Source organism: Lissotriton helveticus, chromosome 10 (assembly GCF_964261635.1).
Source record: "Lissotriton helveticus chromosome 10, aLisHel1.1, whole genome shotgun sequence".
NCBI lineage: Eukaryota > Metazoa > Chordata > Amphibia > Caudata > Salamandridae > Lissotriton > Lissotriton helveticus.
In genome coordinates, this window is record NC_136071.1 from 256,432,940 (window position 1) to 256,456,503 (window position 23,564).

Genomic DNA, 23,564 nt, shown 5'->3' on the forward strand with positions numbered 1-23,564 from the left:
TCTGCACAAACCTACGTGACTACCATTTATACAAGGTAAATTAGACAGATCGGGGGTGTTTGTGGCCCCTGATGCCTCAGTTCTAAAGGCCTCTTTCAAAGACATGCTTAGTTTGTGTATCTTCTCAATTTCGCCACCAAATGTGCACCTGCACGAGGCTCTCTAGGAAATGAAACATAGACACAATCTCTAAAGTATCCTTAAAACCAGTTTAGCGGGTTGACACCGACATCAATTATGTGTAGATTTATTGTGGCTGATAAAGTTTGTACATAACCGTAATCCTGTGGAATTCGCGTTCATTTTGTTGAATTTAACACCTAAAGACGCCACAGCATCACTCAACTCCACAGCATCACTCAGTACCACTGAATGCCACAGCACCACTCAACGCCACAGAACCACTCGACACCACAGCACCACTCAACACCACAGCACCACTCAACGCCACAGCATCACTCAACTCAACAGCATCACTCAGCGCCACAGAATAACTCAGCACCACTGAATGCCACAGCACCACTCAATGCCACAGCACCAATCAACACCACAGCACCACTCAACGCCACAGCACCACTCAACGCCACAGCACCACTCAACGCCACAGCATCACTCAACTCAACAGCATCACTCAGCGCCACAGAATAACTCAGCACCACTGAATGCCACAGCACCCCTCAATGCCACAGCACCCCTCAATGCCACAGCACCACTCAACGCCACAGCACCAATCAACGCCACAGCACCACTCAGCGTACAGCATCACTCCACGCCACAGCATCACTCAACGCCACAGCATTACTCAACGCCACAGCATCATTCAATGCCACAACATAACTCAATGCCACAGCATCACTCAGCACCACTCAACACCACAGCGCCACTCAATGCCACAACACCACTCAACGCCGCAGCACCACTCAGCGCACAGCATCCCTCAACGCCACAGCATCACTCAACGCGACAGCATCACTCAACGCGACAGCATCACTCAACACCACAGCATTACTTAAACGCAACAGCATCACTCAATGCCACAGCATCACTCAATGCCACAGCACTACTCAACACCACAAAAGCACCACTCAAAGCCACAAAAGCACCACTCAAAGCCACAGCATCACTCAACGCCACAGCATCACTCAGCGCAACAGAATCACTCAGCACCACTGAATGCCACAGCACCCCTCAACGCCACAGCACCACTCAATGCCACAGCACCACTCAGCGCACAGCAGCCCTCAATGCCACAGCATCACTCAACGTCACAGCATTACTCAACACCACAGCATCACTCAATGCCACAGCATCGCTCAATGCGACAGCGTCACTCAATGCGACAGCGTCACTCAATGCCACAGCATCACTCAACACCACAGCATTACTCAACGCCACAGCATCACTCAGCACCACTCAACGCCACAGCACCACTCAACGCCATAGCACCACTGAATGCCACAGGATCACTCAGCACCACTGAGCGCCACAGCATCACTCAGCACCACTGAGCGCCACAGCATCACTCAGCACCACTGAATACCACAGCATCACTCAGCACCACTGAAGGCCACAGCATCACTCAGCACCACTGAACGCCACAGCATCACTCAGCACCACTGAACGCCACAGCATCACTCTGTGCAACCATTCAACAGCAACTGGTTCTAATATGTTCTCCCAATGTTTCAAGCTTTATTACAAATGTCACAAAAAGATGTTAATATTTCACATCTGTTCTTGGATTTTAATCACAATAAAATACACTGAACATTATCTTCCCAAAAGTTATTTACAAAAGTTTAAGCTATTGCCATTATAAATTACAACAACTTTTATTTAAGTATTATTAAAAAAAATAAAAGCCAATGTTATTTGTAATATTAATACATCTAAGTCATGTAAATAGAACACGTATTGCATTACAAATGCTATAGGTGTCACGTTTGCGAAAATTAAAACTATTGGCATTGTAAATGACAAAGCTATTAATTTCGCAATTTTCATAACCAACACATAAATAAAAAATGTGTAATTTACAATACCAATAGCTCAAACTTTCCTAATGCGAGACCTATTGCATTGCAAATGCTTGTTAATAGTGCTGGGAGTGTATCTGTTTCCCAGCTATCTCCCCTGTGCTCTTTTCTCCCCTCTCCACAATACTGTCTCTCACCCATCTGCATCTAGACCTCCACCCGCATTTGTGTTGCACTCTCTTGTTTGTGAACTTCTTCTCCGCCCCCTCTATCCACGGTCCACATCGCTCTCATTTTCTTGTGTTGATTCTCCCCACACCCACTGTGTTGCTTTTTTTCAATCCACTCCCACAATCTTGTCATCTTTTTAATTTTTAAATGTTTTTAGCGCTTTCATGCTGCATTTTAAAACAGTGCCTTCCCACTCCTTTTTTTATTTGCCAATCCCTGTCAGATCAATAAAATTAATGGAAAAAAATGCCCACATAATTTTTTAGATGCAGGCATGCATTTTGCACGTGCTTACATATTGACACGGAGACAATGTCATTATGCTTCTTTATTTTTAATAGCTCTGCTGCATAGAAGCTTCGATGCTTTAAAGCATGGCTAAAAGGATTGACAAAGCAAATAAGTCTAATAGTCGAGACCTATTGGCTTTGCTAATGCTTGTTATAGCTACAAAGGGACAAAAAGAGTGACTGGTTGAGCAGTGCGCCACGTATAATAATCAAGTTATTAGATCGAAGTACAGACTTTGGGGGACCCTCATGTACAAATGAGCATGGGGCAAATTTAGATTAAATAAAAGGAAAATCAATGTCGACCTATAATTGATTTGTTTTCCGTATTTAATTTGTGGTTGATTGGAGAAATGTTTGTGAATGTAATTATTTCTCTATTTCAGATGTGTTTAGTTTGCCCTCTCAGCCAGTCCCTGGTGGGATGTGTTTTTTCGGAATTATCTATGTGTTTTTTGTTGTACTTATCAATGTAAGCTACCTTTTCAGAAGGAGATATCTAAATAAAACATTGACGGAAATATCCTTATTGATCGGGATTAGTGGAATCTCGTCCTTGCTGAGGGCACATTGGTTCTTAGCCCGGGGTCCGCGACACCTACTCAGTGTTTGCGACTATTTTAAAAAATCCAATAGTATTAGCAGATGAATAAATCACATATACATAATTAGGATACATGTAATATTTAATCTTTTAAAACGTTCTGTAAATGTTAAAGAATTGGAAATTAGAAGCTAAAAATCAAGTCAGTATCCTTAGCTTGATTCGTGGAGCAGCTCAAATACAGCAAACAGTAGCATGGGCAACTGGTAACACCAATTAAAAGCACTAGTATGCACTGAAAAAAAAGAGAACACATATTAGGAGCAAAAAAGACGAGACAATATGCAAGAGCCTATAATATCCCTTTGCCTTTCAAAAATACATCTACATTCTGAAACAGTCTAACTTTCCATTAGAATTCAAATTTAGATTTTTGTTATCTTTTCTATCTGTATTAAACAACATATTTAATAATGTATTTATATGTTTAATGTATGCTGCTTGTTTCTGTATTTTTGTCCAATAGAATTAAAATTGTGATTTTTGTTATCTTTTCTATATGTATTAAACACAATATTTAATAATGTATTTATATGTTTAATGTATGCCTGTTTCTGTATTGTTGTTCATTGCTTTGAGGTGCAAGGTAGAAAAGTCATAAGGAGGGAGTCCCTGTTGTCTAGTAGTCATTCGTTGTGGTCCACAGAAATCACAAGGTTAAGAACCGCTGACGTAGCAAAAATGGATTCTCCACAGAGAAAACAGTAGGCCCTGCAACCTCCATGAAGTAACTGCAGGACCTGCATTAGAATCACACACCACAGTCAAGTAGACTGGCTTTCTGGCACAATAAATTAAAATTATATCTTGCATCCTGCAAACCCAGGAGCATCTGCTTTTAGAATCGAGACCGAAGGGGAAGGAAAGCCTGAAAATGTCATGCGTAGAGTTGTTGTTTTTCCTGAAGTGCACTGTGCGTCTGCCACTCCGCCCATCTGAACTGTGAATGTTTTCTTTCAGCAGGATGCCCGGATCAAGTTTGAATATGACGACGAGAAGAGGTAAGCCTAACGTTTTTTTTTTTTTTTACTGTTTATCAAGAGAGCACTTGGAACGTCTGTTTCCTGTCTGTACGTATTTCTCCATGTGCCTGCAAAAATCTTTCTTTTGCTTCTTGTCAGCTATTGCCGGTCTATTCTTAGGGGTTTCCCCTCACACCCCTCCACCAAGCCTTTATTAGAACACCATTGAAACCCTCTCCCGACACCTTTTGCGGCCATCGTTTTCTATGAAAGTGGTATTTTTTTTGTTTTTAACCAGTGCTTAATTTGTGAAAAAAAATGAAGTGCCGGGGCTGAAACTGCTGCCAAGGAGGCTACAGCTCACTTCTACCTCCGGTGTGCCCAACTTTCAACACTCACATTACCTCAATCTCTATCCTGTATCCATGCTGTGCTGTCTGTCCCATAAGACATGCGTTTTACTTCTTTACCTACACCGACAGATGAATGCGAAAACAAAATGTATACCGAATGAAAATGCTTTTTTTGGACCTATTAATCAGTGCAGTCTGACTGGGTTTGTTGCAGGTCAGGAGGCTTGAGCATAGCAGGTCATGTCACTGCTAGTGCTGCCTGTAATTAGTTTGGTCCAGTTATGACGACGGCATAGGCATCCACTGCTCAGCTTGCTGTGACCCTGCCTGCTACAGCAAAAGCACTGTCCCAATCTGTAATGCTGCAATGCCTGTGAGACGTGAGTATGGCTATTGCCCCTACTGGGCTCAAGCACACTCAGCAATTAGCATGCTTGAAGGCAGCGCATGGAAACTGCAGGTAATTCCATAGCGCACAAAAGTTGCAGTGGACCACAGCCACATCAAGCACGTTGGGGATAGTAGCAATGCAGGGCTGCAGGCCCCCACTACAATTATCCAATGGGAGGCTTAGGCCCAGGCAGTGGCAGGGTGCAGCAGACTCGGGGAATAGAATGCAAGCCATTTGTTAGTGATAACTTCTTAGATTCATGACAGGCGTGACGACATCATAGCTAAAGTGATGATACACAATCGTGCCTGCCTGAAAAGATGTATGCCTCCCTATGAAAACATACCAGCACTTCACCATGCAAGGTATGTGGTTCTTTTTATTTTTAATTGGGCAATTAATATTGAGACCATCACCTGCAGTACCAGATATCGTAGCCCTGGCCCTGTGAAAGAAGTGCCGGTGCTGAGCAGCTGAAAGCACCTGCTCAAATTAAGCACTGTTTTTAACGGATGTTAACAAATTGACGGCGAGTCTTGTGTCTGTGGCTGGTAGGGGGCATGTTTTGGGACTAAGGGCTTAATCTATCCTGCGTTTGTGCAATTTGGTTTGTCTCGTGTGATGTCACCAACCTAATAAAAGCGAACGCAAGAGCTTGTGCAAGCTTCGCAAGTAACACATTTACTATGCTCATGTAATCAGATTTACCAACCTTAGATTCACTTTCACCATGTGATAGTGAAGGGAAAAGGGAGCAGGGCCCATGACTGGTGATGCTTTGACCCCTCCCCCCTTGTTTTTCCTGAATATTTGCACATTGCCTCTGCCACAGCAAGAACAACAAGCATTTGCATTGCAATGGTTCCCGTCTTTGCGATCTTATATGTATTTAGCTATGCAGCACATTAGCCTGGGTGCTGAAACATCTACTGTTCTTTAACATGGAGGGAAAGTGAGCACCAAACTGCGTGACACGCCAAGTATGGGAACACATGGAGAGAAATATTGCCTTTCAGCGGGAAATGGTATAGTGAAGTCCAAAGCTCTGTTTTTAATATCAAACCAGGGCCTTCAGTGGTCATATCACTGAAAAAACAAGATTTGTCAAAAATATTATTGTCTACAGGTGCCTGTGGAAGACAATTTCTATGGACTGGAATCTAGAGAATGCTAAAGTGATTCTGGTATTTTACTGAACTCTGCTGGTCGTTTTTTATCAAGAAAGTTAAATAGAGGCAGTTGCCAAAACATTTTTTAAAAAAGGAGGTCCCTCAGCAGAAAGCAATACTGTTATTTAACTGACCTCTACTGGTCGTTTTCTATGAAGACAGTTAAATAGAAGGCACTTGAACAAGCAGAAAGCAATTCTGGTATTTTACAGACCTCTGCTGGTCGTTTTCTATCAAGACAGTTAACCCCTTCGCTGCTAGGCCTTTTCCCCTCCTGTGCTGAGGCTTTTTTTGGCGTTTTGGAGTAGTGCGCGCTTAGGCCCTTGTAACTTTTTGACCACATAAGGTATCCACGCCAAATTTGCGTCCTTTTCTTCCAACATCATGTGGATTCTAAAGGCGCCCAGGGTTTGTGGATTCCCTTGGAGGGGGCCCAGAAATTAACCAAAATATAGTGATTTTTTTTGTTTTTTTCAGAAAAATGGGAACAACGGGCTGCAAATGAAAGCCTCTGGGTGTTTCCCTGAAAATGGTATCACAAAAGGGTGTGTGGGGCTGAAATCTCCATTTTCTCAGCTTTCAGGGAATGACAGACTTTTGTCAGAGAACCGAACTTTTTCACTCAGTTTTGGCATTTTTCTGGGACATAGCCTATTTTTGCTATTTTTAGAGCTTTCCACCTCCTTCCAGTTAATGGTAGAAATGAGTTTGAAAGCAATAATGGATCCTGGAAAGCTTTACATTTTCGAAAAGTAGACAAAATTCTGAATTCAGAAAGGGGTCATTTGTCTACATCCATGAAGGTTTCGTTATAGAAACTAACAGTTAGATATTGGAATATTTGAAATTTTGTTGAAAAAAACAGCCTTTTGTCTCAACGTTTTCACCTATAACTTTTTCTAATTTTGACAGCTCTTGGAAAGCAATATACCGTTACATCCGTTAGACCTTCCTGGTTGTGGGGATATATAGGACTTGTAGTTTCACCAAGAACCCGACGAACCCAGATCCAAAAACTGAGCAGCAACTTGCAATGGTATTTTTTCATTTACTGGGTATAGTGCACTTTGTCTTGGAAAATGTATACATGGAATAATCTGTATGAAAGACACCTATGTATTTCTGAATTGGGTACAAATTATAGAGTTCAGAAACAGTATATAATTGCACATTTTCAAAGTTGGGAATACTCATACTAGCATGAGAATTATTGGTCATTTTTCATAAAGATTTTTTTTTTACACAATGTCTTTCATTCAAATTGAGAAATGCATGAAAGCTCAATTGGTAATAACAGTTGATTTACAAATCTGAATTACCCCAAGTGTCCCGATAAAAACGGTACCTCACTTGTGTGGGTCGGCCTTGTGCCTGCGACAGGAAACGGCGCAAAATGCATCGTGGTCACACCTAAATTTAGCAGTTACAAATTGACCCTTTTTTGGCAAAGTGCCTACCTGTAGTTTTTGCACCCTAGCTCTGCCGGCACCTAGGGAAACCTAGCAAACCTATACATTTTTGAAAAGTAGACACCCAGGGGAATTCAGGATGGGGTGACTCGACTGCCTACCACCAGGTTTTGTTACCCAGAATCCCTTGCAAAGCTAAGATTGTCACAAAATAAACACATTTTCCTCACATTTCTGTGGTGGAAAGTTCCGGAATCTGCGTGGATCAACAAATTTCCACCCACCCAGCGTGCCCCCAGGTCTCCCGAAAAAAATGGTACCTCACTTGCGTGGGTAGGCATAGTGGCTGTGACATGAAACAGCGCAAAACGCAGCATGGTCGCACCTCAATTTCCCAGTGAAATTTAGCACGATTCGGACAAAAAGACTACCTTTTGTTTTTGCGCCGTAGCTCTGCCAGCACCTAGGGAAACCTAGCAAACCTATACATTTTTGAAAACTAGACACCCAGGGCAATTCAGGATGGGGTGACTCGTCTGCCCACCCCCAGGTTTTGTTAGCCAGAATCCCTTGCAAACATAAAAATTTGACCAAAAAAACACATTTTCCTCACATTTCTGTGGTGGAAAGTTCTGGAATCTGCGTGGATCAACAAATTTCCACCCACCCAGCGTGCCCCCAGGTCTCCCGAAAAAAATGGTACCTCACTTGCGTGGGTAGGCATAGTGGCTGCGACATGAAACAGCGCAAAACGCAGCATGGTCGCACCTCAATTTCCCAGTGAAATTTAGCACGATTCGGACAAAAAGACTACCTTTTGTTTTTGCGCCGTAGCTCTGCCAGCACCTAGGGAAACCTAGCAAACCTATACATTTTTGAAAACTAGACACCCAGGGCAATTCAGGATGGGGTGACTCGTCTGCCTACCCTCAGGTTTTGTTACCCAGAATCCCTTGAAAACATAAAAATGTGACCAAAAAAACACATTTTCCTCACATTTCTGTGGTGGAAAGTTCTGGAATCTGCGTGGATCAACAAATTTCCACCCACCCAGCGTGCCCCCAGGTCTCCCGAAAAAAATGGTACCTCACTTGCGTGGGTAGGCATAGTGGCTGCGACATGAAACAGCGCAAAACGCAGCATGGTCGCACCTCAATTTCCCAGTGAAATTTAGCACGATTCGGACAAAAAGACTACCTTTTGTTTTTGCGCTGTAGCTGTGCCAGCACCTAGGGAAACCTAGCAAACCTATACATTTTTGAAAACTAGACACCCAGGGCAATTCAGGATGGGGTGACTCGTCTGCCCACCCCCAGGTTTTGTTACCCAGAATCCCTTGCAAACATAAAAATTTGACCAAAAAAACACATTTTCCTCACATTTCTGTGGTGGAAAGTTCTGGAATCTGCGTGGATCAACAAATTTCCACCCACCCAGCGTGCCCCCAGGTCTCCCGAAAAAAATGGTACCTCACTTGCGTGGGTAGGCATAGTGGCTGCGACATGAAACAGCGCAAAACGCAGCATGGTCGCACCTCAATTTCCCAGTGAAATTTAGCACGATTCGGACAAAAAGACTACCTTTGGTTTTTGCGCCGTAGCTCTGCCAGCACCTAGGGAAACCTAGCAAACCTATACATTTTTGAAAACTAGACACCCAGGGCAATTCAGGATGGGGTGACTCGTCTGCCTACCCCCAGGTTTTGTTACCCAGAATCCCTTGAAAACATAAAAATTTGACCAAAAAAACACATTTTCCTCACATTTCTGTGGTGGAAAGTTCTGGAATCTGCATGGATCAACAAATTTCCACTCACCCAGCGTGGCCCCAGGTCTCCCGAAAAAAATGGTACCTCACTTGCGTGGGTAGGCATAGTGGCTGCGACATGAAACAGCGCAAAACGCAGCATGGTCGCACCTCAATTTCCCAGTGAAATTTAGCACGATTCGGACAAAAAGACTACCTTTTGTTTTTGCGCCGTAGCTCTGCCAGCACCTAGTGAAACCTAGCAAACCTATACATTTTTGAAAACTAGACACCCAGGGGAATTCAGGATGGGGTGACTCGCCTGCCTACCCCCAGGTTTTGTTACCCAGAATCCCTTGAAAACATAAAAATTTGACCAAAAAACACATTTTCCTCACATTTCTGTGGTGGAAAGTTCTGGAATCTGCGTGGATCAACAAATTTCCACTCACCCAGCGTGGCCCCAGGTCTCCCCCAAAAAATGGTACCTCACTTGCGTGGGTAGGCATAGTGGCTGCGACATGAAACAGCGCAAAACGCAGCATGGTCGCACCTCAATTTCCCAGTGAAATTTAGCACGATTCGGACAAAAAGACTACCTTTTGTTTTTGCGCCGTAGCTCTGCCAGCACCTAGGGAAACCTAGCAAACCTATACATTTTTGAAAACTAGACACCCAGGGCAATTCAGGATGGGGTGACTCGTCTGCCTACCCCCAGGTTTTGTTACCCAGAATCCCTTGAAAACATAAAAATTTGACCAAAAAAACACATTTTCCTCACATTTCTGTGGTGGAAAGTTCTGGAATCTGCGTGGATCAACAAATTTCCACTCACCCAGCGTGGCCCCAGGTCTCCCCAAATAAATGGTACCTCACTTGCGTGGGTAGGCATAGTGGCTGCGACATGAAACAGCGCAAAACGCAGCATGGTCGCACCTCAATTTCCCAGTGAAATTTAGCACGATTCGGACAAAAAGACTACCTTTTGTTTTTGCGCCGTAGCTCTGCCAGCACCTAGGGAAACCTAGCAAACCTATACATTTTTGAAAACTAGACACACAGGGGAATTCAGGATGGGGTGACTCGCCTGCCTACCCCCAGGTTTTGTTACCCAGAATCCCTTGCAAACATAAAAATTTGACCAAAAAAACACATTTTCCTCACATTTCTGTGGTGGAAAGTTCTGGAATCTGCGTGGATCAACAAATTTCCACTCACCCAGCGTGGCCCCAGGTCTCCCCAAAAAAATGGTACCTCACTTGCGTGGGTAGGCATAGTAGCTGCGACATGAAACAGCGCAAAACGCAGCATGGTCGCACCTCAATTTCCCAGTGAAATTTAGCACGATTCGGACAAAAAGGCTACCTTTTGTTTTTGCGCCGTAGCTCTGCCAGCACCTAGGGAAACCTAGCAAACCTATACATTTTTGAAAACTAGACACCCAGGGCAATTCAGGATGGGGTGACTGGCCTGCCTACCCCCAGGTTTTGTTACCCAGAATCCCTTGAAAACATAAAAATTTGACCAAAAAAACACATTTTCCTCACATTTCTATGGTGGAAAGTTCTGGAATCTGCGTGGATCAACAAATTTCCACCCACCCAGCGTTCCCCCAGGTCTCCCGAAAAAAATGGTACCTCACTTGCGTGGGTAGACATAGTGGCTGCAACAGGAAACTGTTCAAATCGTACGGTGGTGAATTTACATTACCTTATTGCAAAACTACCTTGATTTTGGGGGGGGGGCATCTGAGTTTGTGGCCTGGGGCTCGGTGGTATTCTTTGCAAAGTAGCAAACCCAAACAGTTCCGAAAACTAGACACCCGGGGGAGTCCAGGGAGGTATGGCATGCATGGGTCCCCCAATGTTTTCCTACCCAGAACTCTCTGCCAACCTTAAAATTAGGTAAAAATTGCACTTTTCCAAACTTTTTGGCGTGGGATCGCCGGGCCGGCAAAAAAGTCATACCACCCTGCGTTCCCCTTGTTCTCCCGAGTAAAAGGATACCTCACTTGTGTGGGTGCCCCAAAGCAGAACACGCCAAAAATGAATTTTGAAAAAAGTAGGTTTTACTCATATTTACGTTTTACAAATTAAGCACCCCAGCCTGAGTCACATGCCTTTGGCCCACCCACACAAGTGAGGTATCATTTTACTCGGGAGAACAAGGGAAACACTGGGTGGTAGGACATTTGTTCCGGCAGCGAGATCCCACCCAAAAAAGTATGGAAAAGTGGGTTTTTTGACCAAAATTTCAGGTTTGCAGGGGTTTCTGGGTAGGAAAACATTGGGGGACCCACGCATGCCATACCACCCTGGACTCCCCCGGGTGTCTAGTTCTCAGAACTGTTTGGGTTTGGTAGTTTCCAAAGATGCCTGCCAAGCCCCGGGCCAAAAGCTCAGGTGACCCCCTCAAAAAATAAGATTATTTGGCTAAAGGTAATGTTTTCGTCTCCACAGTATGAATTGGGCCTTTTTCTAAAGCAGCCGCTATGCCTACCCACGCAAGTGAGGTACCATTTTTATCGGGAGACCTTGGGGAACGCTGGGTGGGAGGTAATTTGTGTGTGCCCAGTGATGCCACGCTTTCCCACACTAAAACGTGTGAAAAAACTGATTTTTTCCATGCAAAAAATTAGGTTTGCAAGGGATTCTGGGTAAAGGAACGTTGGAGGATCCACGCAAGCCATACCACCTTGGAAGCCCCCGGGTGTCTACTTTTCAGAAATGTGTGGGATTGGTAGGTTTCCCTAGATGGCTGTCTCGCACGGGGCCAAAAACCCAGGTAACCCCTCTTGCAAAAGCTGATGGACTTGAGATTTTCACCATTGTTACATTCAACTGCTTTTGCAAGAGGGGTTACCTGGGTTTCTGGCCCCGTGCGAGACAGCCATCTATGGAAACCTACCAAATCCAAACAGTTCTGAAATCTAGACACCCGGGAGAGTCCAGGGAGGTATGGCATGTGTGGGTCCCCCAATGTTTTCCTACCCAGAACTCTTTGCAAACCTTAAAAATAGGTAAAAATAGCACTTTTCCAAACATTTTGGCGTGGGATCGCCGTGCTGGCAAAAAAATCCTACTAACCTGCGTTCCCCTTGTTCTCCCGAGTAAAAGGATACCACACCTTAACAGAGTTACTCAAAAGTCAAACATTCAAGCACAGCTATGTATTCCTCAAAGACACACACATACAGGTTGGATTTGGCACGAGGGCGAGTGATGGTTCAGTACATAAAATTTTATTAACAAGATATTTCAAAAAAATGAAATGCTCTGTCAATAAATAAATGCATAAAAACTGAACCAGTGACTCGCAACTCGTGAGCTGTAAAGCCACGACAAGGCACCAACCGTTTTACAGGCCATTCACGCACCTTTCATACCTGATACAAACCAGACCATTGACACCATCCGAATGGAAAAGCAACACATAACAACAATCACAATAAGGGGCAAGGTACACCCTACTGCAGAAAGAGAAAAAAAACAATTATCACTGCACACCCATCTAATCCGCAAGCACACACACATACTGGTTGGATTTGGCACGAGGGTGAGTGATGATTCAGTACATACAATTGGATACGCAAGTAATTTCATCAAAAATGAAATACACTGCGTATAATTGAAAGTATGATAAACTGAACCACTGACTCGCAGCTCGTGAGCTGTAAAGCCACGTCAAGGCACCAACCTCCTTACAGGCCATTCATACACCTTTCGTACACGTGACACATACAAAACATTCACACCGCCAGCCGCGGACCCATCACATTTCAACACTCACACCAGCAAACAGCGCCATTCAAGGGCCCATCACTTTCACACGCCCACATTTCTGACACTGCAACTACACAAAATGATGGACTGTGTGGAGTGTCACTCAACTAGCAGTGTGTGTATTGACCAACAGAAAGTAACTACTCACACACCGCCTGCCGAGCGCCAGTCCACCCACACCACCATCCAAGCACCAGACCATGCACACTGCCAGCCAAACACCACTCCGCGCACACCGACAGCCAACTACCACTCCACACACACCACCAGCCAAGCATCACTCCACGCACACCACCAGCCAAGCGCCACTCCACAAACACAACACCATCCAAGCACCACTCCACACACGCCGCCAGCCAAGCACCACTCCACACACACCGCCAGCCAAGCACCTAACCATACACTCCGCCAGCCAAGCAAAAATCCACGCACCCCCCCAGCACAACTCCAATCCATGCACTATGCCAGCCAAGCACCAGACCACGCACACCACCAGCCAAGCGCCATCCACTCACACCACCAGCCAAGCACCTAACCATGCACTCCGCCAGCCAAGCAAAAATCCACTCACCCCCCCAGCACAACTCCAATCCATGCACTATGCCAGCCAAGCACCAGACCACGCACACCACCAGCCAAGCGCCAGTCCACGCACACCAACAATCCAAGCACAATCCTGCACACACCACCATCGAAATTAGAATTTTTTAAAGAAATACCACAAATCAAATGTAGAAACCTACAAATCTGCTAACACAAATTCAAAACCTAAATGCTTTGCACTAATGCAAACCTAAAAGCAAACAAAAAAATATTACAGAAAACAGACCAGACAGTACACTTACAAGCTCAATGAAACTCCCAAAACTTCTTTTGTGTGTGGTACGATTTAAAACAAGCTGGCACACACAATCCAGGATTTGAAGGACAGTCAGGACAGTGCATACGAGACTCCCTCCGCACTTCTCTTCGCCAACAGACTCTACATCTTTTAGTGGGATTGTCTTTTGCAGTTGTGGGAGGAATGTATTCTGGAAAGTGGCGATCTTTCAGTCTAGCCACTTCCTCCACCACTCCAAATCTTGGCACACTTGCCTGTTCCACTAGTACAAGGCTGCCTATTATAGTCTCCTGAAACTTAACAAAAGGCATCTTTGACTCAGGACAAGATTTCTGGAAAACAACAAAAGCATTAAAGGATGCCAAGTGGAAAAGATGGATAGCCAACTTCTTGTACCAAACGTAAGCCTTTCGAAGAGCAGCATAAGGTTCCAACCTCTGATCTACTCTGTCAACACCACCCATGTGCCTATTATAGTCTAAAATGCCCACAGGTTTACGCACTTCAGCAGTCTCACCCCGAACTGGCAGAGCTTCAGTGCTTTCGTCATGGATAGTAGTCAGCATGTAAACATCTCTCCTGTCTGAAAACTTCACAGCTAGAAGCTTCCCACATCGCAATGCAGTAGACTGTCCCCGCACAAGCCTTTTGCAAACAAGTTCTATTGGAAAACCTTTCCGGTTACTGCGCATCGTGCCACATGCAACAGTGCCCACTTTGGCCAACTCCTTGAACAAACGCACACTAGTGTAGAAGTTATCTACATATAAATGGTGGCCTTTGTTAAATAATCGTCTACCTAGTTCCCACACAATTTTCTCAGTCACTCCAAAAGTGGACGGACAAGCAGAAGTGTTAATGCTGGGATCCTTACCGGTGTACACCCTGAAATTATAAACATATCCAGTCTCACTGTCACACAGCATATACAGTTTGATGCCATAGCGTGCCCTCTTACTAGGAATGTATTGCCTAAAAACCAAGCGGCCCTTGAACAATACCAAAGACTCGTCCACAGCTATTTCTCTTCCAGGTGCAAACATCTCAGGAAAACGATCAACAAAGTGATCAAGGACAGGCTGAATCTTAAAAAGACGGTCACAATCAGGGTGATCGCGTGGCAACGCTAAATCATTATCAACAAAATGCATCATGCGAAGAAGAAGCATATATCGATCACGAGTCATAACTGCTGGAAATATAGATGTTGCCATCAAGGGACTAGTGGACCAATAAGAAGACATTGATGGCTTCCTTAGCAAGCCCATCAAAAAAGTTAATCCCAAAAACTTCTTCATCTCTTCAACATATGTGGGAGACCAATGGGTAGCTCTGGAATGGGGCTTAAGGCTGGCACTGTGGTCCCTCAAATACTGCTCTGCATACAAATTAGTTTGCTCCACAATCTCCTGCAAAAACTCATCGTCAAAAAACAACTGAAAAAATTGAATTGGCAAAAAATTGTCAGTATTCACTCTACACCCTGGAACACCAGTGAAGTCTGGCAATTCCGGCTGCACCATGCCAGGGGCAACCCAGACGTCATCACTAACATGAGGAGAAGAAGCCACCCTAGCCTGCAGGCCAGATGCCTCTTGCTGCACGACATCAACGGGAACACTAGCATCCCCAGATGCCTCTTGCCTCACTACACCAACAGGAATACTAGCATCCCCAGATACATTTTGCATCTCTTCACCAACAGGAGAACTCACATCCCCAGCTGCCTCTTGCATCTCAACATCAACAGAAGAACTCGCATCCCCAGATGCCACTTGCTGCTCAACAACAACAGAAAGACTAGCAGCACCAGATGCCTCATGCTGCTCTACAACAGGAAGACTAGCAGCACCAGATAACCTTTGGCGCACCACAGCAATGTGAAACCTTTTGGGCGCAGCCTTTACCACACTTGCCTGTTCCTGACGAGAAAAAAAGGGAAACCTTGAGGACCTAGGCTGCCGCTCACATGGCTCTTGCCTCTCTACCGGCACATCAATGTCCCTCTCTACCACAGGCACTTCATCAGCACTAGAAGAAGAATCATCATCCGATGATACCATGCGAAGAGAAAACTCACTGCCTGAATCTTCTGCACCTACCTCATGCTCCGAATCGGAGTCAGTGTCTGGACCATGGTCAGAGGAAGACTCAAAAAGCAAACTAACAACCTGCTTAGCAGTAATCCTGCGAGCAGCCATTATCCTTACAAATCAAGAAGACTACACACACAAGTGAACAACAACCTACACTGTGCAAAGGAAGAAGTAAACAAGGTAGAGTCTTCACACAAAAATCAATACACTCAAAAACAATTCAAATCTAACCAAATATAAGAAGACTCACCAGCACCTACTCTGCTGAAACACAGCAAAAAGAAAGGAAATCCCACTGGAAAGAAAAAAAAAAGTATAGATTAGACAAAGTACACATCAAGCAGCAATACAAAAAAAAAAGTTAACAATCAAGAAACACAAAGCCACACAAACAGCAATAACTTCACTTTTCATAACAACACATTTATCTAGGAAAAATAGTACAAAAAACATTACTTACCAAGCACATGCAACTACACAAGCTGCAAAACCAGCATTAACCGAACCACAACCTACACCAATACAAACAGCAAAAGCCTGGATCAAAAACAAAGAAGAAAAAAAATAATTTAATACTACATTTCACAAACAACATAACAAATGAATAAACAATACACAAATTTACCCCCCAAATCACATCCACACAGATGGGCCATCAAAAAGGGCAAAACGGACAAAAGTACGGGTTGATTTGCCCACCGGGGGGGAGGCCAGAAAATCTAAATTTAAAATCCGACCCACCTGAAAGCGACCCTTGCCCAATGGGTCACTTCCTACAATCTAAAATAAAATCCCTGGTGCTAGTGGGGGCATTTCCACCGCACAATCGCAATGCTGTGCGCGACCGTGAGCCAGAAATGCCCTGCAAAGAGACATCAGAAGAGAGGAAAATCACTTACCTCTCCCCTGATGCCTCTTTGCAAACCCCCCCAAATATCTCAAAACCAACCTAACACCTCCAGGCGCAGGAAGCAAATGGCTTCCCGACCGCCTGGGAATCCCTGAAGATGTTGGCGCGTGCTGTGCGCGCTGACGTCATCAGGGATTCTCATGGGGAGGGGGACAACAGAATTACTGTGGTTAACTGCGATGCTGGACAGAGGCACTTGCATCCTTGATTTTCACAAGCGCAATCCTAAAACAGTTCCTATGACCAGGAGCTTCTTTCTCCCCATCTGCTGCTCTCAACAGTCTCTGACCATTTATACACATAAGAGGCATGTGAACTCACACAGAAGATCCCCGTTTGGCAACGCCCACCAACTAGCGGAGTGCACCATCTTTCCTAAATTTACCCACTACGATGGACAGCTCACTCAAGGGACCTGTGCACACATTGGTGCGATGGCATAGTAACACACACGGACACTGGAGACAAAGCAAGCGCTCGAGTTGCAGCACAAATTCAGGAAAACATTCATCAGCCCAAAAACATTTGTGACCTTCCCACTATGATTCACAGCTCACACAAGGGACATCTGTGCAATTGCATAGTAACGCACACATGGACACTGGAGACAAAGATGGGGCACGAGTTGCAGCACAAACTCAGGAAAGCAATCATCAGCCCAAAAACATTTGTGAACTTCCCACTATGATGAACAAATGGTCTCTGTTTCCAGATACCTAAGAGCCTTGCTAGTTTATTCAGATAACAACCAACACACACTGGGGTCGATTGTGAAAATATGGTATTGTGTACAAAAAAGGGGAGAAATGCTCCTCTTTTAGGTGTCCCCTCACTCACCAGGGTTGCCCCACGGTGACATGCTTCATCATTGGGGCCATCCCAGTCCTCTACGGGCTGGGGCGTGCTGCGACTTGCGAAAGTTACGTAGGAGCACTTTATTAGACTATGTGTGGTGCATGTGTATTTGAGGAGTGGACTATGTGATGTGTGAAATACCTGCCCAGTAGGTTTACAATAAACTTTATTCTTGCCTCTAGGTGGTAATAAACGGGGTGGAAAGATAGGCTGCCCTAAACGTAATGTGTCCAGATGTACCTATCAACTCCTATCGTCGACATGTTTCGTGCATACCCCAAGCACTATGATGGACAGCTCACACAAGGGACCCCTGCGCACATCTGTGCAATTGCATAGTAACGCACACATGGACACTGGAGACAAAGATGGCGCTCGAGTTGCGGCACAAACTCAGGAAAACAATCATCAACACAAAAACATTTGTGAGCTTCCCACTATGATGGACAGCTCACTCAAGGGACCCCTGCGCACATTTGTGCAGTTGCATAGTAACGCACACATGGTCAATGGAGACAAAGATGGCGCTAGAGTTGCAGCACAAATTCAGGTAACAATCAACAGCCCAAAAACATTTGTGAGCTTCCCACTATGATGGACAGCTCACTCAAGGGACCCCTTCGCACATGGCATAGTAACACACACATGGTCACTGGAGACAAAGCATGTGTTTGAAAAGCAGCACACAAAAAAAAACATTCATCAGGCCAAAAACACTAGTGAGCTTTGCCTAGGCAGCACAGGTGTGTTTTTTAGCCACTTCAGAAACACACATCAGTATAAGTAATGAAGGACAGAGGCACTTGCATCCTTCATTACAATGAGCACTATCATTTTACTTTATAAATGACCCCCATCAGCATTTTTGTAGAAAAAACGGCCTTTCAACAACATTGCAGCCAAGAGAAGACTTCATAGATAATGTTCCCCCAACAAGCGGAGCGACCCTTCCCCAAGGGGCCGCTCCCCAAACTACGAAATTGATCACGAAACAAAAAAAAAAAAATCCCTAACATTCCTGCTGCACGATCGCACGATCGTGCAGCAGGAAACCTCTAAAGTGCCATCGAGGGAAAGGAAAAGCCTTTCCTTTCCCTCGATGCAAGTTTCATCACAATCCCCCCGCCTCAGCCGCAAAACGAACCTGTTCAGCAAACGACGCGCAGGAAGCAAATGGCTTCCCTGCGCGTCTGTAAACAAAAGGAGCCTCCGGTGACGTCAGCGCGCCTCGCGCGCTGACGTCATTGATGACGCGGGCGGGGAGGGCGGGGGGAGGCAGGGGAAGGTCTTCCCCTGCCATGCCCGTAGAAACGAACAAAATCGGTCAGACTCGGGGGGAGCGCTGGCGCTTCCCCCGAGGGTGGGGCTCATGACGAGCTGGGCTCGTCATGAGCGTACGAGGAGGCTACGCCATGACGAGCCCAGCTCGTCATCAGCCCCGAAGGGGTTAAATAGACGCAGTTGAACAAACAGAAAGCAATTCTGGTATTTTACTGACCTCTACTGGTTGTTTTCTATCAAGACATTTAAATAGAGGCTGTTGAACAGAAAAAGTCCCTAAGCGGAAGCATACGAGTCCTAGGGCTGATCTCCAGAGCCCACAAAGTACATACACATATAAGTATATACTAAAGTACATACAAGAGGTCTCGAATGCTCGACCTAATAAAGTATATACAAGAGGTCTCGACCTAAAATCATCTGAAGCCACTTCTCATGCCTTGAGGACAATTTAAATGGAACCCAGATGTGCTGAGCGTTCATTGCCTGAACTGGAAACCCATTCAGTGCAAGGATTTCCAGCTCACCTTATGATAGGGAATCTGCACCTTGTGGCTGTGTTGAGTGTAGGAACCCTGTGTCAGGTACTGAGTGCCTGCACTTCTTTAGTTTGAAAGGGAGTGTACCTGCACTTCTCAGCACTGCTGCAATACAAATTAATGGGAAAGTACCAGATCTTCTCTTGAGCAAACAGGTACTCTACCTAGTGACTGCCTGAGCTTCTTTCATTTTAAAGGGAGAGGACCTGTACTTCTCAGCGCTTCTTCAATACATTTAATGGAAGAGTGCATGCACTTCTCAGAAACAAACAGGTACTCTAACTAGTGAGTGCCTGCACTTGTTTAATTTGAACGGGAGAGTACCTGCACTGCTCAGCACTGCTGCAATACATTTATTGGAAGAGTACCGGCACTTCTGAGGAGCAAACAGATACTCTAACCAATGAGTGCCTGCACTTCTTTGATTTGAAAGGAAGAGTGCCTGCACTGCTCTGCACTGCTGCAATACATAAAATGGAATAGTACTGGCTCTTCTCCTGAGTAAATAGGTGCCCTAACCAGTGATTATCCTGCACCTCTTTAAATTGAAAGGGAGAGTACCTTTACTTTTCAGTGCTTCTTCAATACATTTAATGGAAGAATTTTGGCAATTCTTGGGAGCAAACAGGTAGTCTAACTAGTGAGCACATGCACTTAATTAATTTGAAAGGGAGAATACCGTCACTTCTCAGCACTTCTGAAATACATTTAATGGAAGAGTACCGGCACTTCTCAGCACTGCTGCAATACATTTAATTGGAACGTGCTGGCACTTCGCTTGAGCAAGCAGGTACTCTAAGTAGTGAGTACCTGCATTGCTTTAATTTGAAAGGGACAGTACCTGCACTTCTGCAAAACATTTAATGGGAGAGTATCAGTACTTCTCAGGAGCAAATAGGTAATCTAACTAGTGAGTACCTTGATTCGTAGGTCTTTCACAATGGACATTCCTCTTTAATGTTGATTTTGTTTGAACTTTAATTTTGTTATTTTAAAAAAACTGTATTTCAATTCCTGCAACTCTTTAGTCTCATTTAGTGCACCTTTTCCAAGATTTCAATTTTTGTTCAAATTTCCTAATGAGGAAGATAAAAAATGTAAACTTTGGCCCTATGGCGTAGCAAAGATCCCCTCGCATGCTGGTATTAACTTCTCACAAGTACCAGAAAATAGACAGACACTTGGGAAATCATCCTTCAGAGAGCCAGTACACCGCAAAAGACCAAAAGCCTGTTCTCTGCTGAGTAATTTAAGAATCAAAGGCTACTGCTTGTTGCTGTGAATAAAAATGTGGCTTCTCATCTGAAATATTTGAAGACCTTTTTCATACAGTAATAAAACCAGAATTGATTTTCCTATGTTAAGAGACAATTTGGTTGTGTATGGTTTACACCTCCCAATGACTTTCCACTAGAGGGTTTTATTTCTGAAATAAGAGAAAAATGTACGAACTTAATAAAGAAAAGAGCCCTAACAAAACCAGGAGGAAAAAGGTATTTCTCTCTCGAGCTCTTCCAAGGTGAAACATCATCTCACTGGCCGAGGAGCTGTAAGATATCACTAAATATAGTAAAAAAACTAGCATCTGTAATTAGCGTAATGGAAGTGCCTTTCCCCAGCATCAAAGTGCTATGAACTGGCGGGACTGTGTGCTAATGCAGTGGTGGTTTGAGGGAATGCCGCTACTGCTGCACACGGTGGCCAGAGCAGGATAGCTCCTCACTGTGATGCACCAATGAACAACATCAACATATTGATGGAGAGCCAGAGCTTAATTTGAGGCAGTGGTTTCCAGTGCTCGGTACCAGCACTTAATTGTCCACATCTGCACTTATGACATCTGCCACATTTTGGCGCTCTTTGTATAGTTTAGAGATAAGCGAATCAGCAATTCTTTATTAATTCAGTATACATTAAAAACAGCTAATACCTGCCTCCCAAGCCATTTTTATAGCTTTAGGAGCCTGGAATAGTCTGAATTGTCACATTTAGAGCATTGTGCTGGTTAGTAGTTCTGTAGGTACGTACTGTCCCTGGTAATGCTGGCAGTAGCAATGGGTGGTGCAAGCTGTGGAGACCTCCTGACGAGACCCCTGGCACTTATGCTTTTTTTTACAAACTAAGCACTGTGGTACATTAGTCTCACACCGCTCCGTTGCTTATAAATATGATGGTGATACACTCCTTGATTGTTCTGGTGTAGGGAGGTATCAGGATGAGGCGCAAAAAACAATCAGTCACCTCTATAGTAGCTTTAGGCTCAGCAGAATCTGTTGGTTTATGGCCTGATCTTGGATGTGGTAGGGGTACAAGTTGCTAAGTGTATAACAGGACAGTGATTACAGCAGGCTTTAAAGGAGTTACAAAGAGAACAGGCATTTACAATGCAATAGGTCTCGGATTAATTATGTTTGAGCTATTGGCATTGCTAAATATTGCAACACCAACTGCAACAAAAGTCTCTAAATTGTAGGACAAAAAAATGTGTATTTATTTTTGTAGCAATGGTGGCATGCTGCGCTTTAGATGAATATGTTTAAAAGCAAAGTTCAAATGATTTTCTTAAGCCGTTCTATTGTGACCAAGTTTTGTGAACACTTTGAATATATATGCACATACTCCGTTGTCTTTGTATAATTAATAACGTGTTTTATTTTGGTTGTACATGAACGATGTGTTAGTAGGCACTTTAGACTGTCAAAGTATAATTTACGTTTGTTTCGTATCAATTTTTTTCTGTATCATTTTTTATTATGAATTATGCTTAGAAATTCTTTTTTGAACTTATCATGCAAGATTTTAGCATAGCGATCATATATATATCACATTTAGTGGGATAGACAAAACACATAAACATCACGGATGAGTTGCGGGCACGTGACCACGCTGTCAGCGTATACGATTTATACTTCTAAGGCAGAGCGCTGTACGTGATCTCAACCTGATTGTCATTGGTGAGGAGTAGAGGCGGATCGCAACATTCCATTTTTGTGAGTAACTGACACGGAACGCTGGTCGTTCTGATTTATTAACTACTGCTAGCGACACTGATGTTCTTTCGGTTTTGGAGGTTTTTTGAACATAGCAAGAGGGATTGTTCATAAGTTACGAGACAGAATGAGATTGTTATCGTTAGGAAGGCTGTTTTCGTTTTGCATTGCACTGTTTTCTTATATCAGTTTTAACATAGCTTTGGGCTCATTATTGTTTTCTTTGGCTCTTTCCATAGAGACCCCTGACGAAGGGTCCAGATGTACCCGAAATGCATTGGGTTTGATGTAAAATTCGTCAAAAAATGGAATTTGTTGATACTTTGAAAATATGAAATAAAGAGATGAGAATATCATCATCAATAAAGAATACAGAATAACGTTCAAAGAAATGCTTAAGATAAATTTTGATTGAACTTGGATTACGTATAATCAGGACCACGCTGTCCAAAGTAAAGTGTGCACGCCTTGAAACTGGGAGTAGAACTTCTACTCCCACCTATATATAAAAGCAAAGTTCGCCATACTGCGATTGCTTCAATACTTAATTGTGGATGCGTTAACAATTGATGTGTGCCCTGATGGCTGGTGGTGTGTGTGCCTGTAGAAATTGTGCACTGATGGCTCGTGGTGCGTGTGCCTGGTGGAAGTGTGCACTGACGGATGCTGGTGTGTGTGCCTGGTGGAAGAGTGCACTGAAGGCTGGTGGTGTGTGTGCCTAGTGGAAGTGTGCACTGACGGCTGGTGGTGTGTGTGCCTGGTGGAATCGTGCACTGATGGCTGGTGGTGTGTGTGCCTGGTGAAAGCGTGCACTGACAGCTGGTGGTGTGTGCCTGGTTAAAGCGTGCACTGACGTCTGGTGGTGTGTGTGTGCCTGATGAAAGCATGCACAGATGGCTGGTGGTATGTGTGTGCCTTGTGAAAGCGTGCACTGACGTCTGGTGGTGTGTGCCTGGTGGAAGCGTGCACTGACGGCAGGTGGTGTTTGTGCCCGGTGAAAGCGTACACTGACGACTGATGGTGTCTGTGCCTGGTGATAGTGTGCACTGATGGTGTTGTTGTGTGTGTAGTTGTGTGTGTGGTTGTATGTGTGGTTGTGTGTGTGTGTGTGTGGTTGTGTGTACTTGTGGTTGTGTGTG

The 23,564-nt window shown here is 44.4% G+C and overlaps 1 protein-coding gene across 7 annotated transcripts in view; it reads left to right on the forward strand.

Annotated features, from left to right (window-relative positions):
- LOC144786230 (mitogen-activated protein kinase kinase kinase 3-like) overlaps positions 1 to 23,564 on the forward strand; it is a 512,077-nt gene that overhangs the window by 333,992 nt on the left and 154,521 nt on the right. For 4 of the 7 annotated variants that reach the window (XM_078665266.1, XM_078665265.1, XM_078665267.1 and 1 more), the window contains exon 4: positions 4,062 to 4,102. In XM_078665266.1, the coding sequence (XP_078521392.1) occupies positions 4,062 to 4,102 (41 nt within the window). The remainder of the gene's footprint in view (positions 1 to 4,061; positions 4,103 to 23,564) is intronic. The other 3 variants (XM_078665268.1, XM_078665264.1, XM_078665269.1) reach the window with 1 other exon arrangement.